Consider the following 12,474-nt stretch of genomic DNA (forward strand, 5'->3'; position numbering starts at 1 on the left):
AAAAGATGTTTGCATTATGTGTGTCTAGCATTGTAATCACTAGCAGTTATAATGGATTCCGATTAAGCACAAGGTGGTAGGTTTATATAATTTAACCTATCGGCAGGAGCATACATGTTAAAAATGTTGAGAGCAGAGTTTCCTAAGTACATCCTAACTAGTATATGCCACTGGGGAACCTTCGACCTTCTTATAGCCAAGAGGATGATGGGGAAGCTATTTTCTTTTAATGCAGACAAGAGTTGGTAAAATCGACGTTACATGCAATAAATGGGGGTAGGATCTACACTCTTGGAGACAAAACAGCATCAGTGAGTTGAGTGATTAGAATCAGCGAGACTTGGAGATGACCTAGATGAGAACTCGAGTTGGAGTAGTTAAATTAGGAGAAGGGTGACCATAGAGTTATTCATAATTAGGGAAGGTAAGAATAATACCAAGAAGAACTGCTGCTGCTGCTGCTGCTGCTATTTGCTTCAGTTTAAGCTGCTGTTACTGCTGCTGCTGCTACTGCTATGGTTACTGCTGGTGCTGTTGTTACTACTACTGAAGTTACTGCTGCTGCTGCTGTGGCTGCTATTATTCGTGCACCTTCTTCTGATGTTGTTACTGCTGCTACTGTTTTTTTCATGTTGCTGCTGTTTTGACTTATTGTTACTGCTGCTATTACTGCCGCTGCTGTTATTGACACTGTTGTGGCTGCTATTAATTGTTCTACGTTTGTTCGTATTGTTGCCGCTGCTGTTTTTACCGTTGTGGCTGCTATTATTCGTGCTGCTTCTCCTGCTGTTGTTACTGCTGCTACTGTGTTTTCCTGTTGTTGCTGTTGTGGCTGTTATTGTTATTGCTGTTATTACTGCCGCTGCTGTTATTGCCACTGCTGTGGTTGCTATTAATTGTTCTACTTTTGTTCGTGTTGTTGCTGCTGCTGTTGCTTTTCTTACTGCTGCTCTTGTGGCTACTATAAAAAGTTTCTGCTCTGTTCTTGCTCTGCTGTGGCTGTTATTACTCGTGATGCTTTTGTTCCTGCAGTGTATACTACTGCTACTGTTTATAACATGTTTTTATTGTTTTTGCTGCTTTTATTCTGGTATTAGTTATCGTACTTGTTTTGGCAAGTTAGTTTTCCTTCTGTTGCTTTGACTAGTTAATTTTTTCCCTACTGTTTCGACGAGTTCAAAATTTCCTACTGCTGCTTCAACGAGTTGAAAATTTTTTTACTGTTGTTTCGACAACAGGAGAAGTTGCAAACGAGGAGGAACTACATCAGTGAATGAAAGATTAAATTCTTCGCACAACAACTGATGAAGAACCTCACCTCATAACAGTGCTCTATAGCATCTCATAACAATACCTCATAAGATCCCCCTCATAAGTCCCTCAAAACTCCCTCATAACCGTACAGCACCGCCTCGTCATATCAGTCTTACAAAAATGTATGCACCTCCACAGTATCACACACACCATCACCATAACATCACAGCGCCACAATAGATTAATATAGCACCACAGTGGGTTCATTCAGCACCACAATAGATTCACATAACACCACAAGATTCACACAGTACCACAATAGATTCACACAGTACCACAATAGATTCACACAGTACCACAATAGATTCACACAGTACCACAATAGATTCACACAGTACCACAATAGATTCACACAGTACCACAATAGATTCACACAGTACCACAATAGATTCACACAGTACCACAATAGATTCACACAGTACCACAATAGATTCACACAGTACCACAATAGATTCACACAGTACCACAATAGATTCACACAGTACCACAATAGATTCACACAGTACCACAATAGATTCACACTCATCACATCTGTATGACACATTTGGATTCAGCGCTTTTATAATTAATAATAAGTGATAATAATAATAATAATAATAATAATAATAATAATAATAATAATAATAATAATAATAATAATAATAATAATAATAATAATAATAAAATATAATAGTATTACTACATCGACCAACCATACTACATCACTCCCCAGTACCAGATGAACCCAAAATGCATCAGTTACTATCAATTTTTAAAGGGGTGAAAAGGTAAGCCAGAGGAAGGCCTCGATTAGGTGACCAAAAGCTCCAGTGGTGGGTCATCATAAGACAGACCCACGTCAGGAAACACTTGTCCTGTCTTCTGACGAATCTTACCTAACCTAAGCGTCATCACACAAGGTTACATACACCGAGATTTGTCTCTCATAGTGAATATACAGTTTGCTGAGAATTTACTTTAATCCCTATTTTAGGTATTAAAGTATCCTTAACTGTGTGTACAGATTAAATGCTGCTTTAAAGCCTATCAGCTGGACAAGTGTCATTAAAAGATGTAACCTAATGTCATCATATACTGTATATATGTATTATGATGTGTATACTCTCTTGATGTGTATGCACTGGGAGAAATAGCGCTTGTACCCTTGGAGGATGCTTATCACCATGTACTCACACTGAGTTGACTTTAATCGCTATATTTGGGATTTAAGTTTAATTCATATATTTGGAATTAGAGTATCTTTTACTGGTGGTGAAGAGGTTACATCCACCCGTAATGACCCTTTGTGTAGTCGATAGGCTTAACCCAATCAAGCAACCGAATCGTTGTCGACAACCAGTATCCCACAACACCAAATACCACCAGTCACAGCAGCAGCAGCGGCAGAAGAGATAGCAGCAGAAGCAATAGCAGCAGTAGAAGCGACAGCTGCAGCAGTAGCACCAACTATAGTAACAGCCGCAGCAGTAGCACCAACAATAGTAACAGCCGCAGCAGTAGCACCAACAATAGTAACAGCCGCAGCAGTAGCACCAACAGTAGTAACAGCCGCAGCAGTAGCACCAACAATAGTAACAGCCGCAGCAGTAGCACCAGCATTAGTAACAGCCGCAGCAGTAGCACCAATATTAGTAACAGCCGCAGCAGTAGCACCAACAATAGTAACAGCCGCAGCAGTAGCATCAACAATAGCAACAGCCTCAACAATAGCACCAACAATAGTAACAGCCGCAGCAGTAGCACCAACATTAGTAACAGCCGCAACAGTAGCACCAACAATAGTAACAGCCGCAGCAGTAGCACCAACAATAGTAACAGCCGCAGCAGTAGCACCAACAATAGCAATAGCCGCAGCAGTAGCACCAACAATAGTAACAGCCGCAGCATCAGCACCAACAATAGTAACAGCCGCAGCAGTAGCACCAACAATAGTAACAGCCGCAGCAGTAGCACCAACATTAGTAACAGCCGCAGCAGTAGCACCAACAATAGCAACAGCTGCAGCAGTAGCACCAACAATAGTAACAGCCGCAGCAGTAGCACCAACAATAGCAACAGCCGCAGCAGTAGCACCAACAATAGTAACAGCCGCAGAAGTAGCACCAACAATAGTAACAGCCGCAGCAGTAGCACCAACAATAGTAACAGCCGCAGCAGTAGCACCAACAATAGCAACCCGCAGCAGTAGCACCAACAATAGTAACAGCCGCAGAAGTAGCACCAACAATAGTAACAGCCGCAGCAGTAGCACCAACAATAGTAACAGCCGCAGCAGTAGCACCAACAATAGCAACAGCCGCAGCAGTAGCACCAACAATAGTAACAGCCGCAGAAGTAGCACCAACAATAGTAACAGCCGCAGCAGTAGCACCAACAATAGTAACAGCCGCAGCAGTAGCACCAACAATAGTAACAGCCGCAGCAGTAGCACCAACATTAGTAACAGCCGCAGCAGTAGCACCAACAATAGTAACAGCCGCAGCAGTAACACCAACATTAGTAACAGCCGCAGCAGTAGCACCAACATTAGTAACAGCCGCAGCAGTAGCACCAACAATAGTAACAGCCGCAGCAGTAGCACCAACATTAGTAACAGCCGCAGCAGTAGCACCAACATTAGTAACAGCCGCAGCAGTAGCACCAACAACAGTAACAGCCGCAGCAGTAGCACCAACATTAGTAACAGCTGCAGCAGTAGCACCAACATTAGTAACAGCCGCAGCAGTAGCACCAACAATAGTAACAGCCGCAGCAGTAGCACCAACATTAGTAACAGCCGCAACAGTAGCACCAACAATAGTAACAGCCGCAGCAGTAGCACCAACAATAGTAACAGCCGCAGCAGTAGCACCAACAATAGCAATAGCCGCAGCAGTAGCACCAACAATAGTAACAGCCGCAGCATCAGCACCAACAATAGTAACAGCCGCAGCAGTAGCACCAACAATAGTAACAGCCGCAGCAGTAGCACCAACATTAGTAACAGCCGCAGCAGTAGCACCAACAATAGCAACAGCCGCAGCAGTAGCACCAACAATAGTAACAGCCGCAGCAGTAGCACCAACAATAGCAACAGCCGCAGCAGTAGCACCAACAATAGTAACAGCCGCAGCAGTAGCACCAACATTAGTAACAGCCACAGCAGTAGCACCAACAATAGTAACAGCCGCAGTAGTAACACCAACATTAGTAACAGCCGCAGCAGTAGCACCAACATTAGTAACAGCCGCAGCAGTAGCACCAACAATAGTAACAGCCGCAGCAGTAGCACCAACATTAGTAACAGCCGCAGCAGTAGCACCAACATTAGTAACAGCCGCAGCAGTAGCACCAACAACAGTAACAGCCGCAGCAGTAGCACCAACATTAGTAACAGCCGCAGCAGTAGCACCAACATTAGTAACAGCCGCAGCAGTAGCACCAACAATAGTAACAGCCGCAGCAGTAGCACCAACATTAGTAACAGCCGCAACAGTAGCACCAACAATAGTAACAGCCGCAGCAGTAGCACCAACAATAGTAACAGCCGCAGCAGTAGCACCAACAATAGCAATAGCCGCAGCAGTAGCACCAACAATAGTAACAGCCGCAGCATCAGCACCAACAATAGTAACAGCCGCAGCAGTAGCACCAACAATAGTAACAGCCGCAGCAGTAGCACCAACATTAGTAACAGCCGCAGCAGTAGCACCAACAATAGCAACAGCCGCAGCAGTAGCACCAACAATAGTAACAGCCGCAGCAGTAGCACCAACAATAGCAACAGCCGCAGCAGTAGCACCAACAATAGTAACAGCCGCAGAAGTAGCACCAACAATAGTAACAGCCGCAGAAGTAGCACCAACAATAGTAACAGTGTACCTCTTCAGTACAGGAAAGACTGTGCTATAACTTAAATTGCCAGGCATACCATCTAAAGGGGACAAAAAGATACAAAACATCCAGGCCATGGGAAAACCTGGGTAGCCACAGCCACTCAAGAGGGAGAGGTTTTTTAGTGCCAGGAAGGAAAAAAAACTGGCAGGAAATGGCAGAAATCGTACACCAAATCCAGTCATTCCTGGAGTGGAACCACAGTCGATGGCCTCCACTCCAAACCAACAGATACAGATACTAATGCCGGAAAAAAAATCCCCCCCCAGTACCAACAATACCACCAGTCCGATAACATTCTTCTTTGCAAATATACAGGGTCTAAAGCCAGCAATAAACAAAATACCTTTCATCCGTGGACTGCTTGCAGAGGCAAAGGCAATGTTCGCGGCTTTCACTGAGACCCACATAAAGGATCACTTGGACAACGAAATATGGATCCCAGGTTACAACCTATACAGATGTGACAGAGTGAACAGGCAAAAGGGGGGGGTTGGCCTGTACATTGCAGAGTCACTTGTTTGCACAGAACTGCTTAATGCCTCAAATGACGTAGTGGAAGTTTTAGCAGTAAAGGTCGAGAACCAAAACCTAGTCATTGTGGTAGTCTACAAGCCTCCGGATGCAACATCCCAGCAATTCCAGGAACAGCTGTTAAAAATTGACCACTGTCTGGAAAATCTTCCAGCTCCTGCACCCAACATCTTGCTCCTGGGGGATTTCAACTTAAGGCACCTAAAATGGAGGAATATAGCAAATAATATTGTTGCAGTAATAACACCAGGAGGCAGCTCTGATGAAAACTCACACTCACACGAGCTTTTAAATCTCTGCACAAAATTCAATTTAAACCAGCAAATAATAGAGCCTACTAGACTGGAGAATACACTAGACCTCATCTTCACTAACAATGATGATCTGATAAGAAATATCACCATATCAAAAACAATATACTCAGATCACAACATAATTGAGGTTCAGACATGTATGCGTGGAGCCCCAGACCGACAAAATGAGACTAGTCACGAGGGAGCATTCACCAAATTCAACTTCAATAACAAAAACATAAAGTGGGACCAAGTAAACCAAGTCCTAACCGATATAAGCTGGGAAGATATACTAAGCAACACAGACCCAAACTTATGCCTAGAACAGATTAACTCGGTGGCACTCGATGTATGCACAAGGCTTATTCCTCTAAGAAAAAGGAGGAGTAGATGTAAAATAGAAAGAGACAGGCGCTCCCTTTACAGGCGACGGAAAAGAATAACAGAGCGGCTAAAAGAGGTCAATATATCAGAAATGCGCAGGGAGACACTGGTCAGAGAAATAGCAAGCATCGAACTTAAGCTAAAAGAATCCTTTAGGAGTCAGGAATCGCGGGAAGAACTAAAAGCCATAAATGAAATCGAAAGAAACCCAAAGTATTTCTTCTCCTATGCCAAATCAAAATCGAGAACAACGTCCAGTATTGGGCCCCTACTTAAACAAGATGGGTCCTACACAGATGACAGCAAGGAAATGAGTGAGCTACTCAAGTCCCAATATGACTCAGTTTTTAGCAAGCCGCTAACCAGACTGAGAGTCGAAGATCAAAATGAATTTTTTATGAGAGAGCCACAAAATTTGATTAACACAAGCCTATCCGATGTTATCCTGACGCCAAATGACTTCGAACAGGCGATAAATGACATGCCCATGCACTCTGCCCCAGGGCCAGACTCATGGAACTCTGTGTTCATCAAGAACTGCAAGAAGCCCCTATCACGAGCCTTTTCCATCCTATGGAGAGGGAGCATGGACACGGGGGTCGTCCCTCAGTTACTAAAAACAACAGACATAGCCCCACTCCACAAAGGGGGCAGTAAAGCAACAGCAAAGAACTACAGACCAATTGCACTAACATCCCATATCATAAAAATCTTTGAAAGGGTCCTAAGAAGCAAGATCACCACCCATCTAGAAACCCATCAGATACACAACCCAGGGCAACATGGGTTTAGAACAGGTCGCTCCTGTCTGTCTCAACTACTGGATCACTACGACAAGGTCCTAAATGCACTAGAAGACAAAAAGAATGCAGATGTAATATATACAGACTTTGCAAAAGCCTTCGACAAGTGTGACCATGGCGTAATAGCGCACAAAATGCGCGCTAAAGGAATAACAGGAAAAGTTGGTCGATGGATCTATAATTTCCTCACTAACAGAACACAGAGAGTAGTCGTCAACAGAGTAAAGTCCGAGGCAGCTACGGTGAAAAGCTCTGTTCCACAAGGCACAGTACTAGCTCCCATCTTGTTCCTCATCCTCATATCCGACATAGACAAGGATGTCAGCCACAGCACCGTGTCTTCCTTTGCAGATGACACCCGAATCTGCATGACAGTGTCTTCCATTGCAGACACTGCAAGGCTCCAGGCGGACATCAACCAAATCTTTCAGTGGGCTGCAGAAAACAATATGAAGTTCAACGATGAGAAATTTAAATTACTCAGATATGGTAAACATGAGGAAATTAAATCTTCATCAGAGTACAAAACAAATTCTGGCCACAAAATAGAGCGAAACACCAACGTCAAAGACCTGGGAGTGATTATGTCGGAGGATCTCACCTTCAAGGACCATAACATTGTATCAATCGCATCTGCTAGAAAAATGACAGGATGGATAATGAGAACCTTCAAAACTAGGGAGGCCAAGCCCATGATGACACTCTTCAGGTCACTTGTTCTATCTAGGCTGGAATATTGCTGCACTCTAACAGCACCTTTCAAGGCAGGTGAAATTGCCGACCTAGAAAATGTACAGAGAACTTTCACGGCGCGCATAACGGAGATAAAACACCTCAATTACTGGGAGCGCTTGAGGTTTCTAAACCTGTATTCCCTGGAACGCAGGAGGGAGAGATACATGATTATATACACCTGGAAAATCCTAGAGGGACTAGTACCGAACTTGCACACGAAAATCACTCACTACGAAAGCAAAAGACTTGGCAGACGATGCACCATCCCCCCAATGAAAAGCAGGGGTGTCACTAGCACGTTAAGAGACCATACAATAAGTGTCAGGGGACCGAGACTGTTCAACTGCCTCCCAGCACACATAAGGGGGATTACCAACAGACCCCTGGCAGTCTTCAAGCTGGCACTGGACAAGCACCTAAAGGCAGTTCCTGATCAGCCGGGCTGTGGCTCGTACGTTGGTTTGCGTGCAGCCAGCAGCAACAGCCTGGTTGATCAGGCGCTGATCCACCAGGAGGCCTGGTCACAGACCGGGCCGCGGGGGCGTTGACCCCCGAAACTCTCTCCAGGTAAACTCCAGGTAAACTCCAGCCGCAGCAGCAGCATAACCGCCGCCAACATAACTAGCAGCAGCAGCTCCAGCAGCAATAGCATTAATAGCAGAATTGGCAGCAGCAGCACATCGGGAGAGAGGATCCCCCACGTGAACTTCAGAAGGGAGGGGAGGGGGATGAAGATGGGGGTGAGGGCGACCTGTTGCACTGCTCTGCTCCGTAACTATGGCAACATCCCAGCCCACCATCAGATGTCACACGGGGAAATTTGCCCACACCTGGCGAGAACAGGTGAATCAAAGCTGAGGTAAACTGAAGGGCAGGGGAGTAAGGAGGCTCCTGCACTGAATAGTATCTGACGTGTGGGTACTCGTCTGATTGTACTTCCCTTCTTGCGTTTCCGGGGATTTGTACTCTGGCTCTTGCAGTCCCGCCAACTAATTCATATTTGACTAGTGTATTCTCAGTAGCCATACCCAGATTCGAAACTCTGTATGTAGCCTGTCTCCACAACCTGGTTCTCTAACGTTGTCTACTTTGCTACCCTAACATTTGAAAAATGCTTTTTAATGTCCTTACAGCTCATTTATGTACTGAACTTTCGTTTCTGTTCCTTCGTTTAAATCTCTCCCAAGTCAGAATAAAACTGATATATGTTTCTGTATATTTTATACCACTGAGTATCTTGTATGTTGTGGCCGTATCTGCCGTTTCTTCTCTTCAGTGATGCTGGATTCAGCTTACTTACTCTTTTCTCTTATGTTTCTCAGTTTCCTCTGTATTTTCAAGAATATTTACATTTGACAGGGTGATGGCTCCAAGCTAGGTTTGCCTGTAGTATTGGTCTTATGTAAGTACTGTGTCTTGTAAACGGCGTCCCCAAGATTTCATTTTCAGGTAACTAATGTTGAATATTCTAATATATTATTATTCTTATTATTATTATTAAAACTTAATGAGCAAATGTTATACACAAAATGCTCTAAACTTGCATGGGTTATTCAGTACAAGGAATGAAGTAGGTTAATGAAAGAATTTTATACCCCCGAAACCTTCTCCAGGTAAACTCCAGGCATATTTAAGTGTATATTTTAGGGATTAAAGTATTCTTGACTGGTGGTGAATAGGTGACATGCAGCCTTAACGGCCCTTTGAGTAGTCGATAGGGTTTAAGCTTAATTAACCAACAAACTAGTGGGTTGAAAAGTACGTTTTTGAGCTTACACTCTTCAGACTGAAGCTATTAACTTAGGAAAGTCAGGTAGTATGGCTTAGTTCCAGTGTGAGTCCCTACTATGCAGCATAAAACAGTCAACGAACTCCTACGTAGTACCTATGTACTGCTATGTGAACATGGGCAGTAAGATGTCAAGAGCCCTACTAATACATCCTGTGGCTCGGTTGGTAGCACACTCAGCTCACATACTGAGGGTCCTTGCTTCGATCCCCAGCACTAAGTAGGTACCTGGGTGTTAGAAGACAGTTGTCGGTCGCATCCCAGGGGGAGGTAATAAACCTTAGATAGGGCTGGGCTTTGAAATAAGCAGAGGTAGGATAACAGCTCTTAGCCTGTAGGGCTGGGCTTTGAAATAAGCAGAGGTAGGATAACAGCTCTTAGCCTGTAAAACGTGTAAAAAAAGAAAATTTGTCCCGCCCGGAAATCAAATCTGGGCTCTTATGGTTGTGAGCTGAATTCTCTTACACAAAGCTACAAGCCTTCCAACTTTTTCCTCCAGCTATATCTTCCGTAGTCATACTACTAGCGAAAAAATTTGTTAAATAGTGATTAACTTTTGGATGTAACAGATGTCATTTTTCTTCATTTAAGACATGTTGGCGAGCGTTATTGAGTCAGGAGGCGGCGGAAGCTGTGATCTTCCTGAGGAGTCTCTCAGTGACCACTACGACATCCTCAATATTCTCAGCTATGGCAGAATGGGCAAGGTACGATGACTCTTATGTTGGTGTTGGTGTTATTATTATTATTATTATTATTATTATTATTATTATTATTATTAATGGTCAGTATTTACTTTAACTGCTCGGATAAATATTGTAAATTCTCCAACATTAACTGGGTTGTGTAACGGAGTCAGGTATAGTATGGGCCTATGGGAAAAATTTGTTTTGTTTGTAACAACAAAAAAAAAAAACAACATATATGAGGGTTTAGAGCTTAAATTGATTACCTGGAGTTTACCTGGAGAGAGTTCCCGGGGTCAACGCCCCCACGGCCCGGTCTGTGACCAGGCCTCCTGGTGGATCAGAGCCTGATCAACCAGGCTGTTGCTGCTGGCTGCACGCAAACCAACGTACGAGCCACAGCCCGGCTGGTCAGGAACCGACTTTAGGTGCTTGTCCAGTGCCAGCTTGAAGACTGCCAGGGGTCTGTTGGTAATCCCCCTTATGTATGCTGGGAGGCAGTTGAACAGTCTCGGGCCCCTGACACTTATTGTATGGTCTCCTAACGTGCTAGTGACACCCCTGCTTTTCATTGGGGGGGATGGTGCATCGTCTGCCAAGTCTTTTGCTTTCGTAGTGAGTGATTTTCGTGTGCAAGTTCGGTACTAGTCCCTCTAGGATTTTCCAGGTGTATATAATCATGTATCTCTCCCGCCTGCATTCCAGGGAATACAGGTTTAGGAACCTCAAGCGCTCCCAGTAATTGAGGTGTTTTATCTCCGTTATGCGCACCGTGAAGGTTCTCTGTACATTTTCTAGGTCAGCAATTTCACCTGCCTTGAAAGGTGCTGTTAGTGTGCAGCAATATTCCAGCCTAGATAGAACAAGTGACCTGAAGAGTGTCATCATGGGCTTGGCCTCCCTAGTTTTGAAGGTTCTCATTATCCATCCTGTCATTTTTCTAGCAGATGCGATTGATACAATGTTAAGGTCCTTGAAGGTGAGATCCTCCAACATGATCACTCCCAGGTCTTTGACGTTGGTGTTTCGCTCTATTTTGTGGCCATAAGCTAATCTACGTTTTGAGTTAAATTTTAGGTTAAATTGGGGTTTTATTACCAAAAAAAAAAGTTTTTTCTCCATAAGCTTAAAATATAATTGTCGCCATTGCACAACCCATTCATCATTGTACAGTTTAAATAATAAGATTTCAAGCAGCTAATCTGGAGTTTATCTGGAGTGAGTTCCGGGGGTCAACGCCCCCGCGGCCCGGTCTGTGACCAGGCCTCCTTAGGTCAGTGTCCCAGGATGCGACCCACACCAGTCGATTAACACCCAGGTACCCATTTTACCGATGGGGAACATAGACAACAGGTGGAAAGAAACACGTCCAATGTTTCTACTCTGGCTGGGAATCGAACCCAGGCCCTCATCGTGTGAAGCGAGAGCGTTAACCACGTTTAACAATTTGTGCCAAATTTTAACATATCCAGTTTAGAAGCCAAATTGGTTGTTTTGAGCTGATACACAGATCACAAACCTGAGCTTGTTCAGTCTCTATCACGTAAGTTTTAAAATCTCATGATCAATATTTTGGCTATTTAAGGTTGAAGAGCCACACAATATATGTTACCTAACATTGTTAACAAGGAACTGATCAAAATATCGACTTGGATGACAGCCAATAAACTTACGCTTAACACTGACAAAACCTACTATATTATGTTTGGTAGCAGAGCAGGAGATGCATAAATTAACATTAAGATCGACAACACTAATTACCAGACATAATGAGGGCAAATTCTTAGGCCTATACCTTGACAACAACCTGAATTTCAGCACCCATATCCAACACATAACCAAAAAAGTATCCAAAACGGTTGGGATCCTCTCCAAGATACGATACTACGTGCCGCAAAATGCCCTTCTCACACTATACCACTCACTCTCGAATTTAATCCTGCCAAATGCAAAGTCATGAAGATAGGGGAAGGGCACAGAAGACCACAGACAGAGTATAGGCTAGGTGGCCAAAGACTGCAAACCTCACTCAAGGAGAAAGATCTTGGGGTGAGTATAACACC

The 12,474-nt window shown here is 44.0% G+C and overlaps 1 protein-coding gene across 3 annotated transcripts in view; it reads left to right on the plus strand.

Moving 5' to 3' along the window:
- LOC128685808 (serine/threonine-protein kinase meng-po-like) overlaps window positions 1–12,474 on the plus strand; it is a 32,541-nt gene that overhangs the window by 9,648 nt on the left and 10,419 nt on the right. The window contains exons 1-2 of one of the 3 annotated variants that reach the window (XM_053772477.1): window positions 9,781–9,945; window positions 10,317–10,432. In XM_053772477.1, coding sequence (XP_053628452.1) covers window positions 10,319–10,432 — 114 coding nt within the window. In that variant the 5' untranslated portion in view covers window positions 9,781–9,945; window positions 10,317–10,318. The other 2 variants (XM_053772479.1, XM_053772478.2) reach the window with 2 other exon arrangements.

This window comes from Cherax quadricarinatus, chromosome 23, assembly GCF_038502225.1.
Source record: "Cherax quadricarinatus isolate ZL_2023a chromosome 23, ASM3850222v1, whole genome shotgun sequence".
Classification (NCBI taxonomy): Eukaryota; Metazoa; Arthropoda; class Malacostraca; order Decapoda; family Parastacidae; genus Cherax; species Cherax quadricarinatus.